Source organism: Candoia aspera, chromosome 8 (genome assembly GCF_035149785.1).
Source record: "Candoia aspera isolate rCanAsp1 chromosome 8, rCanAsp1.hap2, whole genome shotgun sequence".
Taxonomy (NCBI): Eukaryota; Metazoa; Chordata; class Lepidosauria; order Squamata; family Boidae; genus Candoia; species Candoia aspera.
The window spans coordinates 50,413,995-50,436,926 of record NC_086160.1 but is presented as its reverse complement, the minus strand read 5'-3'; the positions used below and the strand labels follow the sequence as shown (position 1 = coordinate 50,436,926).

The following is a 22,932-nucleotide window of genomic DNA, read 5'->3' as shown; positions in this document are numbered from 1 at the left end:
CACCTCAATGATGCCATGAGCTAAACCGTGAAGGGCCACCCAAGACGGGAAGGTCATGACAGAGAGGTCAGACTAAATGCGATCCCTGGGGAAGGTAATGGCAACCCACCTCAGTATTCTTGCCGTGAAAACTAAATGGATCAGTACAACCAGAGATATGTCGGTATACCATCGGAAGATGAGACCCCCAGGTCGGAAGATGGTCAAAATGCTACTGGGGAGGAACAGAGGATGAGCTCAACTAGCCCCAGACGTGATGACGCAGCTAGCTCAAAGCCAAAAGGACGGCTAGCGGCCGACGGTGCTGGTGGTGAACGGCGAATCCGATGTTCTAAGGATCAACACACCATTGGAACCTGGAATGTAAGATCTATGAGCCAGGGCAAATTGGATGTGGTTATTGGTGAGATGTCAAGATTAAAGATAGACATTCTGGGCGTCAGTGAACTGAAATGGACTGGAATGGGCCACTTCACATCAAATGACCACCAGATCTACTACTGCGGACAAGAGGACCACAGAAGAAATGGAGTAGCCTTCATAATTAATAGTAAAGTGGCTAAAGCAGTGCTTGGATACAACCCAAAAAACGACAGAATGATCTCAATTCGAATTCAGGGCAAGCCATCTAACATCACAGTGATCCAAATATACGCCCCAACCACAAATGCTGAAGAAGCTGAAGTAGAGCAGTTCTATGAGGATCTGCAGCAACTACTGGACAACACGCCTAAAAGAGATGTTATTTTCATCACAGGAGACTGGAATGCTAAGGTGGGCAGTCAAATGACACCTCGAATTACAGGTAAGTATGGCCTGGGAGAACAAAACGAAGCAGGACACAGGCTGATAGAATTTTGCCAAGACAATTCACTCTGCATAACAAACACTCTCTTCCAACAACCTAAGAGACGGCTTTATACATGGACTTCACCAGATGGACAACACCGAAATCAGATTGATTACATCCTTTGCAGCCAAAGGTGGCGGACATCTGTACAGTCGGTAAAAACAAGGCCTGGAGCTGACTGTAGTTCAGATCACGAACTTCTTCTTGCACAATTTAGGATCAGACTAAAGAGATTAGGGAAGACCCACAGATCAGCTAGATATGAGCTCACTAATATTCCTCAGGAATATGCAGTGGAGGTGAAGAATAGATTTAAGGGACTGGACTTAGTAGATAGGGTCCCGGAAGAACTCTGGACAGAAGTTGGCAGCATTGTTCAGGAGGCGGCAACAAAATACATCCCAAAGAAAGAGAAAACCAAGAAGGCAAAATGGCTGTCTGCTGAGACACTAGAAGTAGCCCAAGAAAGAAGGAAAGCAAAAGGCAACAGTGATAGGGGGAGATATGCCCAATTAAATGCAAAATTCCAGAGGTTAGCCAGAAGAGATAAGGAATTATTTTTAAACAAGCAATGCGCGGAAGTGGAAGAAGACAATAGAATAGGAAGGACAAGAGACCTCTTCCAGAAAATTAGAAACATTGGAGGTAAATTCCAGGCCAAAATGGGTATGATCAAAAACAAAGATGGCAAGGACCTAACAGAAGAAGAAGAGATCAAGAAAAGGTGGCAAGAATATACAGAAGACCTGTATAGGAAGGATAACAATATCGGGGATAGCTTTGACGGTGTGGTCGGTGAGCTAGAGCCAGACATCCTGAAGAGTGAGGTTGAGTGGGCCTTAAGAAGCATTGCTAATAACAAGGCAACAGGAGACGACGGCATCCCAGCTGAACTGTTCAAAATCTTGCAAGATGATGCTGTCAAGGTAATGCATGCTATATGCCAGCAAATTTGGAAAACACAAGAATGGCCATCAGACTGGAAAAAATCAACTTATATCCCCATACCAAAAAAGGGAAACACTAAAGAATGTTCAAACTATCGAACAGTGGCACTCATTTCACATGCCAGTAAGGTAATGCTCAAGATCCTGCAAGGTAGACTTCAGCAATTCATGGAGCGAGAATTGCCAGATGTACAAGCTGGGTTTACAAAAGGCAGAGGAACTAGGGACCAAATTGCCAATATCCACTGGATAATGGAAAAAGCCAGGGAGTTTCAGAAAAATATCTATTTCTGTTTTATTGACTATTCTAAAGCCTTTGACTGTGTGGACCATAACAAATTGTGGCAAGTTCTTAGTGGTATGGGGATACCAAGTCATCTTGTATGCCTCCTGAAGAATCTGTATAACGACCAAGTAGCAACAGTAAGAACAGACCACGGAACAACGGACTGGTTTAAGATTGGGAAAGGAGTACGGCAGGGCTGTATACTCTCACCCTACCTATTCAACTTGTATGCAGAACACATCATGCGACAAGCTGGCCTTGAGGAATCCAAGGCTGGAGTTAAAATCTCTGGAAGAAACATTAACAATCTCAGATATGCAGATGATACCACTTTGATGGCTGAAAGTGAAGAGGAACTGAGGAGCCTTATGATGAAGGTGAAAGAAGAAAGTGCAAAAGCTGGTTTGCAGCTAAACCTCAAAAAAACCAAGATTATGGCAACCAGCTTGATTGATAACTGGCAAATAGAGGGAGAAAATGTAGAAGCAGTGAAAGACTTTGTATTCCTAGGTGCAAAGATTACTGCAGATGCTGACTGCAGTCAGGAAATCAGAAGACGCTTAATCCTTGGAAGAAGAGCAATGACAAATCTCGATAAAATAGTGAAGAGCAGAGACATCACACTGACAACAAAGGCCCGCATAGTTAAAGCAATGGTGTTCCCTGTAGTAACATATGGCTGCGAGAGCTGGACCATAAGGAAGGCTGAGCGAAGGAAGATCGATGCTTTTGAACTGTGGTGTTGGAGGAAAATTCTGAGAGTGCCTTGGACTGCAAGAAGATCAAACCAGTCCATCCTCCAGGAAATAAAGCCAGACTGCTCACTTGAGGGAATGATATTAAAGGCAAAACTGAAATACTTTGGCCACATAATGAGAAGACAGGACACCCTGGAGAAGATGCTGATGCTAGGGAGAGTGGAGGGCAAAAGGAAGAGGGGCCGACCAAGGGCAAGATGGATGGATGATATTCTAGAGGTGACGGACTCGTCCCTGGGGGAGCTGGGGGTGTTGACGACCGACAGGAAGCTCTGGCGTGGGCTGGTCCATGAAGTCACGAAGAGTCGGAAGCGACTAAACGAATAAACAACAACAATTATTTCAACGTGTAAATAAAAAATTTATTGACTACAAACCGTATGACAGTAGCAATGCAAATGCCTCAACCGTCGGGAATAAACCCAAATAAGCATAGAACTTTTGTGCACAAAACATCGGTACATTTCTGTGCTAAGAATGTACGATCTGTTCCGCTCCCTTCCATGATTAAATAAATATTTAACACTAGCAGATATTTAGTACTAATGTACTTTTTAAAAAAGAATGATTAGGACGCCGATTTTATCACCCTCATAGCATATTATCCAATGCTTCCACTGTAGTCCATCCTCGCCTTGGAAAAATGAAAAACGCATGCCCTTTTAAAAAACAAAATATCGTTCTTGATAATTTTATTTATTTTTATTATTTCCACAATTTACATACTTTCCTGAAAAACATTACTTTCCTCAAACGCGCGGAAGCGGAACTTCTTGCCTTCTGAAGTGCAGAGGCGACGTCACTTTCTTATGACGTTTCTTAATTCCGCCTCTGTTTCCGGTCACAGACACCAGAAGTGTCGGGGAAGTAGGCGCTGGTGAGGCAGTGACTTCGCAGCGCACGAGTCTGTTGGACGAGGATGAACAGCCGTTTGCAGGAGATCAGGGAGCGGCAGAAATTGCGCCGGCAGCTTCTGGCTCAGCAGGTACCTACCGCCCGGTGACCGGGAGATGATCCTTACGAGGGTACGCCCCGTCTTCAGGAAGCTGTGAGGCTACTCGTGCGCGTCCCGTGGCTCGGAATTTAAAGGAGGGCGGGGGGAATGCCTCTCTGAGGGTCATTGGCGCAGTGTTGTGACGTAAAGACCTAGTGGGACTATGTCCCTTGGAGTTAGTTTAGATCTGCTTTGTCATGGATAAGAATGGGAAACAAAGCATTGTTGTACCCTGGTGGGGTGCGAAGACTTACAGCTTCCTTCGCAGGAAATGCCAGTTTCAGCTTTGTACACCGCCGCGCATGTTATGAGATGCTTATAATAAATCTAAGAAATAATTTTTAAAATATGGTAGTAGTGATTGTGTTTGTATGACGCTGTTACTTTATTATTATTTGATTTTTATCCCGCCTTTTAAATATGTAACTCAAGGTGGCAAACAGATCTAATACTTCTGCCACCTATTTGGTTAATTGTGGTTTACCCAATTAGCAAAATTGTCTGGATTCACTCAATACAGTGAATCATTAATTAATAACTTGGGTTGGATTCACAGAACTCATGAGGCTAAAATGTTGCTAACAAATCTGTAGTCCAGTGTCCTGAAAATAGAGGCTTTATTTTCCCTTACAGTGGGCACAAAGCCAGTTGGGTGACCTTGGGCCAGTCACTTTCTCTCAGCCCTAGGAAGAATGCAATGGCAAACCACTTGTGGAAAACCTTGCCAAGAAAACTGCAGGGACTTGTCCAGGCAGTCTTCAAGAATCGGACATGATTGAATGGGTTAAAAAAAAAAAGTGGGCAATATGTGTAGTCTAATATCTACCAGATGTTAGACTATGACTCACTGTTTACCATTGATTGCACAGGCTGTGATGATAAAAGTTGGAATTCAATATCTGTACGGCTATGCGTTGCCTGTCTTTTCCTTAAATGAGTAACCAATTCACCCAAAAGTGGTGTGAAGGCCTTTTTTGGACTTAATGAAAGCTCTAGTTCAAATCCCCTATCACGTATCAACATTACTGGGTAACCTTTGACTTGTCTTTTATAATTTACTTTATATGGTTGTAATGATTGAAAAGTAGACCATGTAGCAACTCTGAATGTTTTAGATGAACAATAACAATATATAGTAACAATAAAAAGTTTTTACGCTAGAGCTGAACATAGTAGTGGCATTAAGAAATATCAGTTAATTAAAAATGCAGCTTTATCTCTGCTTACAAAGAGTTAGTACAGTAAGTAAGTAAGTACATCCAGTGTGATGTACTTACATCTAAGTATAGTATGAAGCTTTGACTTTGTGTAAACTTTTAATTGGAGAATTATGTTCTGTTATAACTCAGTTATAACAGTTCTATTGTAACTTGTCAATCATTTGTGTAGGCATAGTCTCATTAGGCAGTATCTTCTTGAAGAGGAGAAGATGATTCAGCATCTCCTGCAATAGCTTGTAGTTACCTTTGAAATGAAATAGACCATTGGCAGCACTGTTTGTTTTCTGGAAATCCTGTGCATCCCCTTATCAGCATGCAGTTTAGGAGGCTCAGTTACAAGCATCCAGCATAGAAACTAGTAGGATAGGAGATAGAAACAGTTCTTCTTTCTGTCTTGAGCATTTTTTATTTCAGAGCTAGACATGCAACAGAAGCAGATTCTGTGGCAGCTAATAAAAAAAATGCAGCAGGCTCATTTTGCTGTGATAAACGTTTGTGAACAAATACATGTCACTGCCACACAGCCAGCTTGTTTTACTGTTAACACGTGTAAACCCCACAACCTGAACAGCCAGCATATAAATCAAGTAGGCCACCAGCAGAATCAGGAAATACTTCATTGTCTCCTTTGTTTGTCCCTTGTATTTATAGTCTGCAAATGTTTCACTGGTCCTTTTTGGTCCTAGAACAGGCAAAGGATTAAGCTTCCATTAGTAACTCACACAAATATAAAGTAGCCTAGTATAAAGGTATCCAGGCTAGTAATGTTTGTGGAATAACTTACATTTGTGCATTAGCAGTTTCGGGAAAGGGGGCAGGAAGTTTTACTGATTTATGATACAATTTATAATACAACACTAATTGTTAGTATAGTGCTGTCCCTCTAATCATCTTCTGTATAGATGTTGTCCTGGACTAATTTTAAATCTATAGAAAGATATGTTTGGAATAAAGAATGTGAAACATGTGACTACTATAAATGCTCTTACATGGGTTTCTTGTCTAAGAGCAGTAATGCAGCTTCTGTGTCTGTTTAACTTCAATTTACCTTTGGGCACATTTCTTCAGTTGAATTTCACTTAAGCAATAGATTTTGAATGTGATCAGGAAAAAAAAGATATCTTGAAGCTTCTTAAAATTAGAAGTAAGTATCTTTAACCTACTAGAAATTTTAAAAATAAACAAACACCTTACTTTTATATTAAAACTTTTACTGCTTGCTATTAATAATAATTGTTTCTTTTTCTTTTTTCCCCCGTATCTTAGTTAGGAGCTGAAAATGCTGATAGTATTGGTGCAGTACTGAATAGCAAGGATGAGCAAAGGGAAATTGCTGAAACAAGAGAAACATGCAGGTTTGCATTAAGTGACCTATTACTTTGCATTTTATAATGAAAACATCACAGAGAGACAAGGTTGAAGTTTCTGCTAAGAAATTTGAGTCAATTTTGCTCGTTATTATTTTAACCCAAATTGAGTTTTCAATTTTCAGCCAAACACTTAAAAACAGATTCTGTCCTAGAATTTGTGTATTTATTTATTTTATTTGGTAAATTTATATATCTAGTAATATATAGTAGTCTGAATTTTATATAGATCTATTTTATAAATATCTAATTAAATATTTAATATATTTGTGATAAGGCTTTATGCAGAGTAGGAATACCATCAGACATGCAATGAAAACTTTTAGTCAGAAGGGATTGACAGTGGTTAGTATCATTAATATATAACAGTGTAAAAGAAAAGATTATGTACATGTGTAAAATTCATACATAAAAGGAAATGAATTTAAATTCTTTCCAGCCCAAAGATACAGAAATAAAATAAACAGTTAAAAGAATGCCCTCATTTCTTTTCATAGTTACGATTTCAACCCCTGAATACCATTGAATTATCTTGAATTCTCAGTGAAAGGAGGAAGAACCTTTTTCAGCACTGATAGTTCTTTGAAGGGAACTCTCAGTCCTTTTTTAATTTGCTAAGTGGCTACTGAATCCAAAAGAATGCTTTAAAAAAAAAAGATGGTGCTAGAGCCAGTGCAACAAGGATCAGCACATCTTAAATTAACATTTCACAGCCTCTTGCTTAGGAAATCTGTTTTAAACTAATATACATTCAACATTCATATTTCCAGGGCTGCTTATGATACATCTGCTCCAAATTCTAAACGTAGATATCCTGATGAGGGAGAAGCTGATGAAGAAGAAATAGAAGAATATAAAGTAAGGGAATTATTTTTTTTAAAAAAACAACAACCTCTGTCTAAAATAGAAACAGGATTCTGAATCTTTCTAATAAGAATTATATTAAATGCTAAAATCTGGAATGTTTCCTTAAAAGATTTTACTATAAACATTTACAAGTATTTTAGCAGTGTTTGTTTACAGACATTTCTTGTTCGTTTTCTCTTTAGAAAGGACAGTATTCTTGAATCATATGAATAGGTGTAATAATCCAAGCATGATGTACTCCTTATAAGGAGCAAATAAAATTTATTTATACACACATACATACATACGTACAAAAAAATTAGTACCCCACTCACAACAGAGACACTAGTTAAGTAGCAGAACTATGAAGAGAAAACAAGCTACAAAACCGAATAAAATCACAAAAAGATGTGCTCTACTAAAATAGATGATCAAAAGTATCAAAAGGGGGAATAGTGCACATGCTGGTTAGAAAGATTTGCTTGCCTTCTGATGTACCATCTATGAGAGCCAGGGTAGGAAAGTGGTTGAGACATTGGATTGTCACTAGGGAAACCCACCCTCTGCTACAAAAGTTACCTGGATTACTTTGGTCCAGTTATTCTCTCTCAGCACTGAGGTGCTCTAGGGAAAAATAGAATGGGTTGCTACACATGCTGCCTTGAGCTCATGAAGAAAAGGCAGGATATAAATCTAATAAATCCTTCTGAAGTGGCAATAGTTACATGCATTCTTAACCAGTTTCAAAAGACATATCCCTGGTAGACTGGTTTACTCAACAGAAAACCGTAGCAGGACATGAAGAGTCCAAGGCATGGCATGTGGTATGTGACGTATAAACATTTTGTTTTTTATCTTTTTAAAATTTATTTTTCTTATCTAAAGAGTGTTGTTGGCAAAATGTACAGTAATTGGTTCACTGACTGCTTTCCCAGACTTACACTGGGACTACTCTTGATCTGCTGCTGCAGGAAGCCAATTTTCATAGACAGCCGACTTCTTTCTCCATTAAGAAATGGGATGCTAATGAGAAGAGAAACACCCTGTTTCTACATGCATATAAAATGTGCTTTATTCCAAAGGATGAAGTGGAGCTTCAACAAGATGAAGAGAACCTACCATATGAAGAAGAAATTTACAAAGACTCCAGCACTTTTCTTAAGGTAAATAACTGTTATTTTTAAAATTGTATTGTTTTTATATTTGGTTTATATTTTTTTCTTTCTATTTAATCTCTTATTTTACACCCAGAGAATTTTGGTTATTATGTGACATAAAGGGCTGAAAATAAATTGACAGAGTACTTCAGCTTTAATGTTCTACCTTCCATTTGGATGTTGTTATTGAGGTTTCTGGTTATACAAATTTAGGATTTGAATACTGCTTTTAAGATCAACAAAAGTGTCTTCACAGACACTTTATTTATCCATTTTAGTATGGCGAGTTTCAACAACATTTCAGAGTTGCCAGTAGTACAGGAGCATCATTCTGCATGGTGGTTCGAAGGAAAGCAGACAAAATGTCTTACCTAAAAATAGCTGCTCCTTATTTGGTGCACTATTTGCTAAAGAATACATTATCTTGAATATATATAAGTTATGTTTTCTTTGTTGCAAAAGAGACAAATGGAATAGATTTTCCAGAGGTCTTAATTGTAATAAATTAATATATCAGCAGCCTGGAAGAATAGCTATGGGTCTAGGAAACATGGATAGCTGTTTCCATGTACGGGTGATAATATCAATCAGTGTATCAGTGATGTGCCTTATTTTGCTAATGTTTATTCTTAGGTGATTTTCTTCCCTTAGGGGACACAGAGCTTAAATCCTCACAACGATTACTGTCAGCATTTTGTGGATACTGGACACAGACCTCAAAATTTCATCAGAGATGTGGGTATGTCAGAGGAATATATAATAGAAGATTTCTGTGTACAGGCTGTAAGAAGCTTCATTTACTCTTCCTAGGAAAGGACAGGCTTTCAGTTTTCTGTTCACAGATAGATTTGAACTATCAGTCAAATGAATGGTACCAGTGGAGTTGGGCATTATGTTTAGACAAATGTGAGTAATAATTGGATTTTCATATATGTGGGGATCATCACTTGCATGGTCTTAGGATTCCTAGCTATAGAAGAAACTAAGGTCTGTCCCTGTAATATAGTGGCTGATTGAATGCATGATTTCTTTTAAAGAAATTAACATTTTTCTTAAGTTTGTTTTGTATTTAATATAGAGGCATCAATGTAAAATTTAAAACTTCTGTTGTGAACAGAAAGAATTATATTTCAGATAATCTTTTCCATTCAACTAGCTACCTCTGAAAAGACAGTAAACATTTTGTATAAGTATTATAATCAAAAATCTTAATAAAAATTATACGGTATATATATAGAAAAGACAATAAATATTCACATCTAAACATTTTGAATGTGCAAGCTGGAGGTACTAACAGTTGTTTCAGTTGTACGCAGCCAAAATAATGCCTGTCATGCCAGAAATAGTTTCAAATAAGTAACAGCTCCAATTACTCCTTAAAAATCCAGACACAAGACAGTAACTTGCATTCAGGTCTGGAAAATTCTGAAAGCTAATATAAGGCATTTTATTTTATGTAACATTGTCTGTGCATGGTGTTTCATAGTAATTAAGCACATTGTTCAAATTAAAAAATACATATACTGTAGCTTTCGAAAGTGTACACTGAAATGGCTACCACTCTGGAAAACAATACACTTTTATTATGTGTTTGGCTAAATTGTGCTGAGCTCAAATCATAATGAAAAGAAGCAATCAGACCTGTGGTCTAAATCAAACAGGTTAGATGTCTATTTTGTGACACGTGTATTTGAAAGTTATCTTCTATGTGTTTTCTTCTTAGGCTTAGCAGATAGATTTGAAGAATATCCAAAACTCCGGGAACTCATCAGGCTGAAAGATGAGCTAATATCTAAATCTAACACTCCTCCAATGTAAGTACTTTTAATAAGCTGGATTCTTTTGTCTAGACAGGCTTATCTTTAGCTGACTGCTAACTAAGATTCTTTCTGTCAGCACCTGTTGACAATAGGAAGATTTTATTCTTGGGTTGTGTATATAAACTTGAAAATAATTCATCCATATTCTTGGTGTGCTTTCTCAGTGAATTTTTGTTGTTGAATATTTTCACAGATTTCCCTTTTTCCTTTTTGCACATATCTACAGTCAATGAGCCTTGTTTTGAAATGTATAAATAAGACACATTTACTATACCAGTGTGCTGTAATAAGAATAACTTTCCTGGTGGAAGGGTTGCTTGTTAATAAATCAGGAATGGATAACCTGTGGCACCTGGGGTAATTCCCCTCATTCTTAGGGAGCATGGCTAACGGAGAGGGATAATGCAGTTCAGCAATATCAGTTACAGCACAGATAGCCTACTGTAGTCTAAGCAGCTCTCTGGATGAAAGGGGCTTTACAAACCATTGAACTGCCTCCAACATTATATAGCAAGTCTTGCATTTCCATAGCTGGAATTCTTCTCACTCATTCATCCCCCATACTTGGCTATCATTTTGTTTTGAAAGTTCTCAACCCTTTCAGAAAATATTTTGAAGGTGACAGAACAGAAGTGAAGAAGGAAGAATCTGTTCAATTAATGGATGCTGTTTCAGCAGTGAATAGACATTGTTGGATATAGCTCATTTAAATTAATTTTGGAAAAAAAGGTGGAAAGTACGTTTTTACGTTTAAATTAAGTTGTGCTTATTCAAAAGTTGCTTCTCCTAAATTAATTTTTGATCAAATTAGAAAGGTAATTCCATAGCAGTATTTGTAAATTTTAATAAGGTAATGGCAGCCAGATCAGTTTTCAGAATTCAGTTTGTGTTTCCTAAGCTAAGCAGTAATCAACATTTTGTTTACAAATTATTCTACAAATGTGAAATGCTTTCTCAAAGCAAGAATACTGTGTTTTGGGGCACAAAGTACTATGTTTTCAAGTGTGTTGCATATGTAAATAACTTATTCTAATCTAAGAAAGTTGGACAACTTTTTTAAAAAAATCACAGTTGGAGAACAGACACTATGGAATTGTCAGTCTAGAAAACTATGATAATCAAATCATACCAGTTTGTTTTTCATTTGTATGGATAGGTATTTACAAGCTGAACTGGAAGCTTTTGATCTTCGTGAACTCAAGTCTAAGTTTGATGTGATACTTTTAGAACCACCATTAGAAGAATACTATAGGGAGACTGGCATTACTGCTAATGAGAAATGCTGGACATGGGATGATGTGAGTATGCTGTAGAAAACATTAAGACTTACCTATATTGTTTCTGTTTTGCATGAGTTGGCTTCTGAAATATCTTTTGTCCAGCTGTTTTTCAGAATTCCTGTGAATGTTCTTTCAACAGCTGTTTAAAATATGAAAGAAGAGCTTCATTTTTTAAAACCATGCATTAGCAGTAATTCTGTCGTGTTAACATTTGCCTAACCTTAAAGTTGCAGCTGCAGTAGGCTATTGGTCTACCGTCATCTGTTTCTAATTGGTAGATTTAGAAACAATTTATACAATATACAATGATGAGGCAATAAAGTTAGTTAGTAAAAACTGTTGTATCAAAATAATGTGAGCCATAAAAATCTTTCACTTTCTTTTCTTAGAACAATATAAGTAAATAAATAAATAATCAAATTTTGAATCTTTGGTGGTAGTCATGAGGACACTTTTTTTCATCTTTTATCAGAGTTTGTTGAATAGTATGTGCCAGATAAATGATATCTCTTTGTACTGTATGAAGAACAATTAAGATAATAGGAAAGAAGCAATTAAAATTCTGCATTTGAGTATTGGTTGAATAATAAAAGCAACTTTGTAGGCATGGTTCATGAGTTTATAATAAATCTCTGAATTTCATTTGTTGAAACGATTGATCTTTAATAATTATGAAAGTGATACAGGAATAAGTTATAGAGAAATTATTTCTATCTCTATGCCTCTATAGTTAATGGTATTTATGCATTTATGATATCAAAAGTGAATGTGTGTATAGTTGTATTTTCTCTGCCTCTGTTCTGATGCTTCAGTTCTAAAGATGTAGAAAAAACTGGTGTATTACTTAAGAAAGGCCATTTGTTAAATCATATTTTTAACAACTAATAATAATGAATGAAAAAATGTAAAGTGAACTCTTAGCTGAAATATTTTCTCAGAAATATATGTTTTGATAGTTATTTTTAAAATAAAATTAAATCTTATTTGAAGCTAATAAAAATCATAGCAGAATATATTTGGTTATCTAGACTATAACCGTTTTGACTCTGCTTATTCAATTATATTCAGTGCCATTTCTAGTTTTCCTGTGAAAAATAGGAAGGATATTTTTCCTTACCTTTACCTTGTTTTATGGATTTAGAAACTAAGTTGTCTTTAGTAAACTATTTTATCAAAATGAATATCTGTGATATTTGTAAGTCAGCTGTGCAGATGAAATGTCTTTGCTTAAAACAGTACATGTTTTCTGCTTTTTGCAGATTATGAAGCTGGACATTGAAGAAATTGCTGCCCCACGATCATTTGTCTTTCTTTGGTGTGGTTCTGGTGAGGGCCTGGATCTCGGCAGGGTGGTAAGATAATGTAGTTCTATGCCATTCAGACAAATAATTACAACTTGTTCAGTGAAGCTTTCAAATAAAGCCAGCATATACTGCAATGTCTGTGAAGAGTCTCTGTCTAAGACAGCAACTACAGGAAGTCTTGAAAGCCGAATCCTACATGGATTTTCAGGGACCATTTTCAATTAAATATAGCAGGACTTCAAAGCAAATATGTATATGATTGTGCCATTAGTATGTTTAATGCCATAGGTGGTAATGTATAAATCACTCATATGAGGTGATGTGTAACATACTTAAAGAAATTTTGAAGGGGATTCATATAGTCACATATCTTAATAGAGGCAGTGCTTGAAAACTTATTAATTGCTTAAGTTTTAGCAATCTGTCTCTAGGAGAACTACAAAAGAAATCAAGTTTTTTAAAAAAAATAATTTTAGAATTAATGAAAAAGGTGAAAAGTGAAAGGTCCCCTGTGCAAGCACCAAGTCATGTCTGACCCTTTGGGGGGACACCTCTTTCATGACATTTTCTTGGCAGACTATAGAGGGGTGGTTTGCCATTGCTTTCTCCAGCAAGCTGGGTACTCATTTTACCAAACTTGGAAGGATGGAAGGCTGAGTCAACCTGAGCCAGCTATCCGAGAATCCAGCTTCCGCTGGGATCAAACTCAGGTTGTGGGGAGAGTTTCGGTTGCAATACTGCCGCCTACCACTCTGTGCCACACAAGTTATATATCTATTATATAGAATTAATATATTGGGTTATATCCAGAGTTAAGCCTACTCGGTTGGTTAGCAGTAGTGGTTCCCCATCCTCCCTGTAATTATATTTCAATCCTCCTGTAAAAGAGGATTACAGTTCCTACTGAATGGGATAGGCTGTAGTTCAGGAAAAGAGAGATCTCAAATTGAGCTGAGAGGTAAATTAGTGATGCACTACCCCATTCACTACCCCAACTCTTTCTTCAGGAAAGATTACTGAAGGGAAAAGGGAGAGAAGGAATCTATTTTCAGCAGCCTTGTTGTCTGTGTGTAAATTTGGCTTCAACTCATTGTTCTTGTACTTTGCTGTATTGTACAAAAATTTTGTTTTGTTTAAATGTGATAGTGTTTGCGTAAATGGGGATACAGAAGATGTGAAGATATCTGTTGGATTAAAACAAATAAAAACAATCCTGGGAAGACTAAGACTCTGGACCCTAAAGCTGTTTTTCAGAGAACAAAGGTATATCTTTGTCTGAATATCTCTTTGTCTTCTCCCTTCATTATATCAGTGGATACTTTTTTTAAGTGCTCTGTTGCTGTTGATGGTAATTTTAGTTTTATAAAAATAGTTGCAGACTTCTTTTGCTAGATCAAAAAATGTGTTTACATAAGAAGAGCATGATTGTATCTGAGTAAATATTGAAGCTCCTCTGTCTGCAAAATTCTGGGAAGCTCTTATTCACATTTTATTGAAATGCAAATCAAATTAAAGTTTCATGGAAATACTTTACCCTTTTTTCACCTTTCAGAGAGATGATGGAAGAGGTGTAGAATGCCTTGTATAGTTTTCTTTGTGCTGAACAGTTGGTATAGTTGGGAATTCGATATGATTGGCTTTCATTTTGTCCTACATTGAGATGTAAATCAAATGAATGCAAGGGAGAAACCTTTTGATTTTCTCTAGAATAGTGGGGCTGTGATCATGTCTTTCCAATATTCAGTCTTTCAGCAATATTTGGATCCCCACCTGTTGCTTTGTGCTTATTGCCAGAGCAATTGTTTTTTAAAAAGAGTAGATTTTGAGATATTTCTTTATGTTTGACAGAAATTCATGAAATCCTTCTCAAGCTTTATCTAATCATGGACCATAAAATAAACACTTGGAAAATGGGAGGCCACTCAGCTAAACAAATACCCTTCCTCCCAATGTTTTAGTTTTCAACAACATGGGAGTTCATGTTTTTTAGTGAACAGGATAATCATTATGGTACAAGATTATGGAACAAGATAATGATTATGGTACTATAGATAGTCCTTGGGTCACAATGGTAATTGGGACCTGAATTTCTATCGCTAACTGATGTGGTCGTAAAGCGTGACATCACAAGACCACATCGCTTAGCGACAGAAATCCTGGCAGTCCCTGTTGCCATCATTAACCGAATCCCACTGGTCATTAGGTGAGGATTCACCCTGATCCAAGCCATTCCTGGCTTGGTCCTGCCCAGCCCTGAGCCTCGGTAAGGTAAGGGACTACCTCCTCTTGAACTCTCCCACCCACCTATCTCCCTTACATCTTTGCCCTTTTGGCCACCCTGCACAATGGCATGCGGTGGTGGTGCTAGGGCTGAACTGGAGGCCTTCAGTAACTCAGCAGTCCACCACTGCCCCAAGCCTCTGCTTCAGCCCCGGCACCACCAGCACTGCCATGGAGTGCCACCTCAAGCCCCACAGCACAGCCAGACACCCCGGTGCCTGGTGCTGGGCCGGTCTGGCCTTGCTGGTGCTGGTGGTACAAGGGCTGAAATAAAGGCCCAGGGATGCGGCAGCTGGCTGAGACTGCTGAAGGCCCTGGGCCTCTATTTCAGGCCCAGCACTGCTGGCGCCATCATTGTCGCCAAAGAGTACCACTGTGCATGGCAGCCAAAAGGGCAGAGATGGGGGGGCGATAGGTAGGTGATCTTAACTTTGAACGGTCGCTGAACAAATGGTCATTAAGCGAGGACTACCTGTATGTATGTCTTTTTATTCTGTCAATTTTTAAAGCCTTTTAAACTATGTTTTTCATCAACACATTTCATACAAAATTAAATATTTATTTACCACTTAAATTTGTATGTGCCTAGTGCTATAATAACTCATAGCACAAACTTGCTGGTCAAGAATGTTTAGCAAAAAGCTCTTGAGCAATAAGTTAGGGGGGGAAGGGAGTGAATTGATCTCTATCCTAATGAAATCCCATTTTTAGATGTTATCTTATTTCTTGTTTGCACTTTTCTTTTTGGACTGCTCGTGTGAAATCACAATTCCACCGAGCAGAACACATATGGACTAGCAGCTGGTAATTGCATTTGAGACTTGTTTACTATTGTCAGTTTTCTGAATGTTAGTGCTGACATTGCTGTTTATAGTATCACTTGGACAGATTAAAGATTCATTCTGTGGATTTGTCATGCACTGCCTACCGCCGAGTAACATACAGACACTGGTTCAGTTGAAGCAGGCTCTGGTTTATTCATAGCGTAGTTACAGTTGTAGAAAAAAGCTGAGAGTGACAGGAGCGCGCCGGTGCGGGGTTTAAATACCCCGCGCCTGTCAGCGCCCCCTCACTCGAGGTTACGTCACCCCCCCTTTGTCCCACATGCTGTCTTGCCGGTAGGTGAGGGGTTGCAAGGCCCCGCTGGCGCTCCGGGATCGCCCATCGGTTTCCCTATTCATCCGGTGATTGCTGCCAGCTGGGCGATCTCCGTTGCGCCAGCGCTAACAGCTTGGGTGTGCCTCGCGATCCGCTTAGCCATTGTATCTTCTTCTTTCATCTTTGTGAGTTGATGGCTGCTTATCTTGAGCCCCTTCCCCTGTTTCCTCGTTATTGTCATGTGTGCCATTGCGCTGATGTCTTCAGCTCAACGGCACTCATGACAGGATTCATGGCTGAGAAAGTATGCAGGCTCTCAGTGGCTGAATATTAGCATTTGTGGGGAGGCAGGATTGAGGTGGCAAGAGGGATCTGGACCGTGATTGTGGGAAGACTGCAGTAGGTGACAGTCCACAGAACATACTTAAAAAATCACTGCCCTAGAAAATTGTTTCAGGGGTACTTGAGCATCTTCCTCAAGACAGTACTCCAAATTGTCTCCTCCTAAAATACCCCTTCCCTAGAAGAAAAAAAAATTAATATATGCAACAAAATTAGATTCTTGAAATATTCAGTGGGTAGTCTCCATCAGTTTGGTGTGAAAGGTCCCCTGTGCATGCACCGAGTCATGTCTGACCCTTTGGGGGATGCTGCTTTCGTGACGTTTTCTTGGCAGACTATAGCAGGGCGGTTTGCCATTGCTTTCCCCAGTCGTAACCTTCCCCAGCAAGCTGGGTACTCATTTACTGACTTTGGAAGGATGGAAGGCTGAGTCGATCTGAGCCGGCTATCCAAGAATCCAGCTTTCGCTGGAATCAAACTCAGATTGTGGGAGTGTTTTGGTTGCAATACTGCCACCTACCACTCTGTGCCACACGAGGCTCTTCCATCAGTTTTAGCAATACTAAATTCTTTGTCACTAAACAAAATTTAACATCTTTTAAATACATCATGATTCTCATAGAAATAAGGGAAGTATTCCAAGTACTGACTAATTATTACGTCTTAAAATTATTTGTTGCTTTTATGCATTTTGTGGAGACTGCAAGTCTCAAAATAGAAAGGAAAAATAAACATTAGATATTTGTATGCTGTATGTGCACAAGTAAGCCAGTTTTTCCCCCCTAATCAGTTACTTCCATAGTGGCTTAGAGTCTTTTTTTTCTCTTTTTGACTCAAGGTCTAGAAGTATTAGCACTGAAATATCAACTTTCTACAAACTGGTGACCTCCAGATGTGTTACCATGATGTCTAGGGATTATAGGAATTGAAGTTCAATTCATCTGGAAGATGCCAGGTTAAGGAAAGATGGCTTAGGGCAGTATTTTGCCTATTCCAACTAGTGCTATTTGCCAGAGACAGTAAAAGTGAACTGCCATCTGTGTCTGAAGAGACATTTTCCCTTCCCTGTTTTTTTTCAGAATTTGGAACTTTATGTGGCTTTCGGGAGAGATCTGGAAGTGATTATTCATTTTTATTCATAATTTTGTAAAAACCATCTGGTGACTTCAGTAAAGCAGCATTTAATGTTTTGTGGAAAATTGCCTTTTAGGATATCATTCTTCCAAAACCAGATAAATCTACCCACCCTGAAGGTAATTGTGTAGACTCCCCGCATGGAGGCCTCTTATACAATTGCATTCCAGTATGACCTTAACAAAAGAAGATACAAAATGTCATTGTCTATTTATTGGGGGGGGTTGTCTAAACCAGTTTGCTCAAACTCCATGTTGCAGTAAAATTCTATAAAAAAACAATCATATTTCTAGAGATGTTTTAGATTCTGTGAATATTTATTTCCCTCAAATTGTGGTTTATGAGTATATCCTAGGAATATGCAGGGCTTTGAAAAGTGTATTTAAGAAAGCTTTGATCAAATCATTTCAAAGCATACTTGCAAATCAGTGTGGGACAGTTTTGAATCAGACAGGTGTGAAGCAGTTCATAAAGCACTTTGTAGATTTAGTGGGTTTTTCTGCTGCTTCTTGGAGTTGTTAGAGGCAATACATACAGTGCTGAAGTACACACAAACACAGAATGCTGAGTGAGGGTTGTGTGGTATGTTGGGTTCTTTGACACAGATGTGAGTAATTGTTCAATAAAATTTATCATAGCATTTAACTCTACCTATTAGGGCAATAATTAGGGTGGCGAGGCTAGCATTACTCTGGGTCATTCATTCTTTCCTAACCTGCCACATAGGATTGTGGTAGTGGAGAAAAATTGTAGGAGTGCTGTGTATACTTTCTTTTTTATATATATAGTAAATTTTATTAGGTTTCAAGAGAAGAATAAAAACTACAAAAAAAAACCTACAAAGAAAGAAAAAAAGTGCAGAAACACAAGATATTTTTTTTTTTCAAATTTACAAAAAGATGTGGCTTCTGACTTTTAACAGCAAGGATATACAAAAATTTCCATAATCAATCTTTTACTCTATATTAAACCAAAACACCACATTATTTCTATAAGTCATTCTACTTTAACACATAATAAAAATCACTAAGTACAGTTACTCCTTCCCCTTATATTAAAATAAGGGGGGAAAAGTTCATATAAACCTCCTAAACATCTTTCTTCCCTCCAAAAGACAAAAATATTTAATTATTCCCTTCCTACCACTATTCTATATATTTTTGTCTACTATAATAAGAGTCAAATTAAAAAGCACATAAGTTGTCTGCTATTATACTTAAGAGTACAACAATTTTAATAATCCTAATCTTAATAAACCCAAAAAACAAAGACAAGTCAGAAGAAATCTGTTTAAAATCCTGGTGAAAATCAGAAAGAATCTGTTTGAAATCCTCCATGTCTCACGCAGTAGATTATGGCGCCCCCTAGGAGCTTAACCAGCAAAAGTCGAAGATATGGAAGAGTTCCAGAATGTGTTTACATAACTTGAGAGTGAAATAGCAGACAGTTCTCAAAGGAGAGTGACAACAGAAAACTGAAGGTTCAAATCAGCCAATTCAATGTGTAGGAAAATGCTAATATCGTCAAATTTAATACAAAAATAATAACAGGAAGTCAATTGTTTACTCTCAATCTTTGGAATTTCCTGTGGAAGGAAAACAAAATCCAAAACTTAATAATTTTTTTTTTAGAAAAAATTAATCCCAAAAATAATGTTAAGCACCAAGAGAACCAGCTTCTCCTCACTGTAGAAAGCCTCCCTTGGGGTACATATGCTTAAAAAAAAAATACAAATTGGTGATTTAGAAATGGGGTGGTTGGTCTTAGTGTCCCTTTGAGGCTACAGTGCAGCTTGGGAAGTGATGAAATCCCCGCCTCCCAGCTGGCTCTTACCATTTGAAAGCAAAACGCTGGTAGTGATCTTCTGGCTGTAAGCAGCTGTCCGGAGGACAGATGGGATGATTCCAGGTATTCTCCTTGACCCAGAGAACGTTTCTGGGCTTCAGGAAAACCTGCTTGAGCCTGAAAAAAATTACCGCGTTGTCAGTTCTGCCTGCTGAACCAGCAGGCAGAGCTGTTCAGTCCACCGGAAGCCTCTATGCTTTCTTGAGCTTTGGAGAAAATGCAAAATAGAAATCTAACAAAATTAATTAATTAAATGTAGTCCTTGTTGCAGACTTCTTTTACTTATCTTGCAGTGTGGCATTATTGGTTTTATTTCAGAATGTTTTTCTGGGGTGATACTTTTCATATAGGGATGTCCAAGCTCTTACTGCTGCTTAATAATTTGTTTTCATTTTAATTTTTTTATGGAGATGTAAGAAAGCCATAGAACTCTCTGTCCATAATGATTTTTGATGAATTATGTGACTGAACTTACAAAGAAGTCACATTCTCTCTCTTAATTCCCTCTGTCCCTCCCATCCTTTTTGATGTACTTTAAGAACAATTTTTATTTTTGTTCTCTCTTTAGGAACATTGCCTTATGGGCATTAAAGGAACCGTGCGCCGTAGTACAGATGGGGATTTTATCCATGCTAATGTTGACATTGATTTAATTATCACAGAAGAGCCAGAAATTGGCAACATAGAGAAACCTGTGGAAATATTTCATATTATTGAACATTTTTGTCTTGGAAGAAGGCGGCTTCATCTTTTTGGACGAGATAGTACCATCCGGCCAGGTTTGTCTTAGTCTTGTTTTCTACTAAATCATTTCAAAGACTTTATAGAAAAGCGGAAAATTTCATACAGTTAATTTGTGTGCTTTGGAAGGATATAGATTTTAGAGGAGTAGTTACGGCCTCCAGTGCAATATTTTTATTGATCCAGCTGAGCATAGAGGAAAGCTTGAGCTTTCCAAGGCCATTTTCTTATTAAATGGACTGAAGACACAATGAGCATATATGCATTCAGCAAGCATGGACAAATGTTTTGAGCTCAGAATGGTTGCTGAGTATCCCAAATGTTCATGCACTTCCAGAGTTTTGTTCTATCCTCAACTTTGTCATTTCACGCAATAGCAGTTCAGGTATTCTAGTCATAGAAAACAGCCTTGAAACTAGCCATTCCAGAACTGTTTCATTCAGAGCTCAAAACAAAACTATTTCCCATTTGCACTTAGATATTAAGGCAGAGACAAGGGTATTAAATTGACAACTAAGATGAAGTAAAGATGAGATGCAGAAATAGATGTATCACGTCTGGATGTGATACATGATTTAATTAATAGCTGAGAGAGGATTATTGTTCTCATATATGCTTTTAAAATTTCTTAGTATACCAAGCTTAAAGTCAGGGAAATGTCTCAGAAGATAGAAATACTCTCCAAGTGGATTGATTTTGATCATCTGTGGTTTTGAAAAATATTGCCATGGAAGAAGTGAACTAGATTTGTTTGTATTCTGGTTCATTTCAGATACTCAAGCTCAATGAGTTGAAAGAAACATTTTTGCTCACAAGAGAATTAGTTAACTCTTGTTCTTTTATGCCGATCATACATACTGTAATCAAAATGAACACCTTCTTGATACCAGAAAAATGTCTTGGTTTATAATACTGCACTAGCATAAAATAGTGCTCCCATCTGATTTTTCTTTTTTCTTTTTCCTTTCCTTTTTTTTTTTTTTTTGACATTATTAGGTTCATGATTTCTTCTCAATTCTTTTAACCAGAACTAAAAATGAATTCAGTTTAAAAGAGAGATCAAGTCACTTCTCAGTGGAACATATCTCTTTAAGAGATGAGACAAGTAAAAGATATTTCAGCTCTGACAGGATGGCTCCAAATTTGAAGAAAATTTTCTGTAAAGAAGTATGTGCAAATAATTATTTGAGCATACTCTTAAATTCTTGTGCTGTGTTGCAGAGAGACTTGGCCTGGCAATAGAATGTAAGATATACTCTTTCCCACCCTCCAATTTTCTATGTGAGGGTTAACAGGATTAAATGCATGCATCCAAACACTTGTGTTTTAAGAAAAAATAAACAAGGTATAGAAAATGTAACAATGAGCAGTGGATTCATAGCAATGTCTGTGTTCGTAGCCAGTGGTGGTAATGGTGTTTTTATCTCAAAATATAATTAGGAATATTTACACTTCAATAGTAGACATTCAGCTACGTGTAGAGTTTTATTACCAAAAACACTTGTTCTTATTTTATGGGAGTAGTTTGCTTCTACTCCTACTCTGGCAATACAAATTATGCTAAATTTAGGTAGCATTACAATGACCAGTCAGGAAAGGATTAAGAGGTACAGTTTTCTGTGCATCTCACTCTTCTTCCCTTTTGTTCCCTTCCTCCCCTCAGGCTGGTTAACTGTTGGACCCACACTCACAAACAGTAACTTCAATGCTGAAACATATACGTCGTATTTCACAGCTCCCAACTCCCACCTAACTGGTTGTACAGAAGAGATTGAGAGACTCAGACCAAAATCACCACCACCAAAAGACCGAGGAGGTGGTGTGCCAAGGGGTGGAGGAAGAAGCGGGACTTCAGCTGGCCGAGGAGAAAGGGGCAGAGAGAGAAACCGAACTAACTTCAGGGGGGAAAGGGGTGGATTCCGAGGGGGACGGGGAGGTACTCACCGGGGTGGCTTTCCTCCTCGCTGAGCAGTGAAAATCTTCCATTTTTTCCTGCCTTTATACTACTGGCTTTTTGTTTTAAAAAAATACAATTTTAGTTCTGTAGTTACCTTTATTAGCAGCTCATCCTAGAGAGGTGCTACCAAAATGTTTTTGTGCCTATTATGAGCCAGACCAGATGTGGTACAATAATCCAGATTTTACAATAAAACACATTTACTATGAAAGTTGAGTTGCCACATGATGGTTTTAGTTGTAGCTTCAAACAGTCATGTGTTTTATATTTTCCAGTATTGTAGATTTTGTTTAAAAAAAAGAACTCTTAATTTGGTATTAATCATTCTTTATAAATACTGAAATATTTCTAAAACAAATACTGCTCTTTCTGTTACTTTTCAGGTGAATGAAATGCAACTCAGGTTCCAATAATAGAAAATAGGTGCTCCTATTAAGGGAAACCTCAAATATATATTAGTCTCATAGCCAGCCACCTTCTGAAACCTCTGTAAAAATGCAAAGAAACAATTACTAGTATTTTGTTCATATCTTATCTGTACAGGTAGTCCTTGCTTAAGAACCATTTGTTTAGTAACTATCTGAAATTACGACAGCACTGGAAAAAGTGACTTATAACCAGTCCTCACATTTATGACCATTGCAACGGGCCCCGCAGTCACATGATTGCAGTCTGGGTGCTTGGCAACTGGCTCGCACTTACAACA

General features: G+C 37.8%; 1 protein-coding gene across 1 annotated transcript; it reads left to right on the top strand.

Annotated features, from left to right (window-relative positions):
- Window positions 1–3,693: 3,693 nt before the first annotated feature.
- METTL14 (methyltransferase 14, N6-adenosine-methyltransferase subunit) lies at window positions 3,694–22,437 on the top strand. Its single transcript, XM_063310421.1, has 11 exons — window positions 3,694–3,826; window positions 6,322–6,410; window positions 7,193–7,280; window positions 8,351–8,431; window positions 9,077–9,164; window positions 10,149–10,239; window positions 11,402–11,543; window positions 12,785–12,877; window positions 13,976–14,092; window positions 20,097–20,307; window positions 21,933–22,437. The coding sequence occupies exons 1-11, from the start codon at window positions 3,761–3,763 to the stop codon at window positions 22,235–22,237; spliced, it is 1,371 nt and encodes a 456-aa protein (XP_063166491.1). The 5' UTR covers window positions 3,694–3,760; the 3' UTR covers window positions 22,238–22,437.
- Window positions 22,438–22,932: the final 495 nt, after the last annotated feature.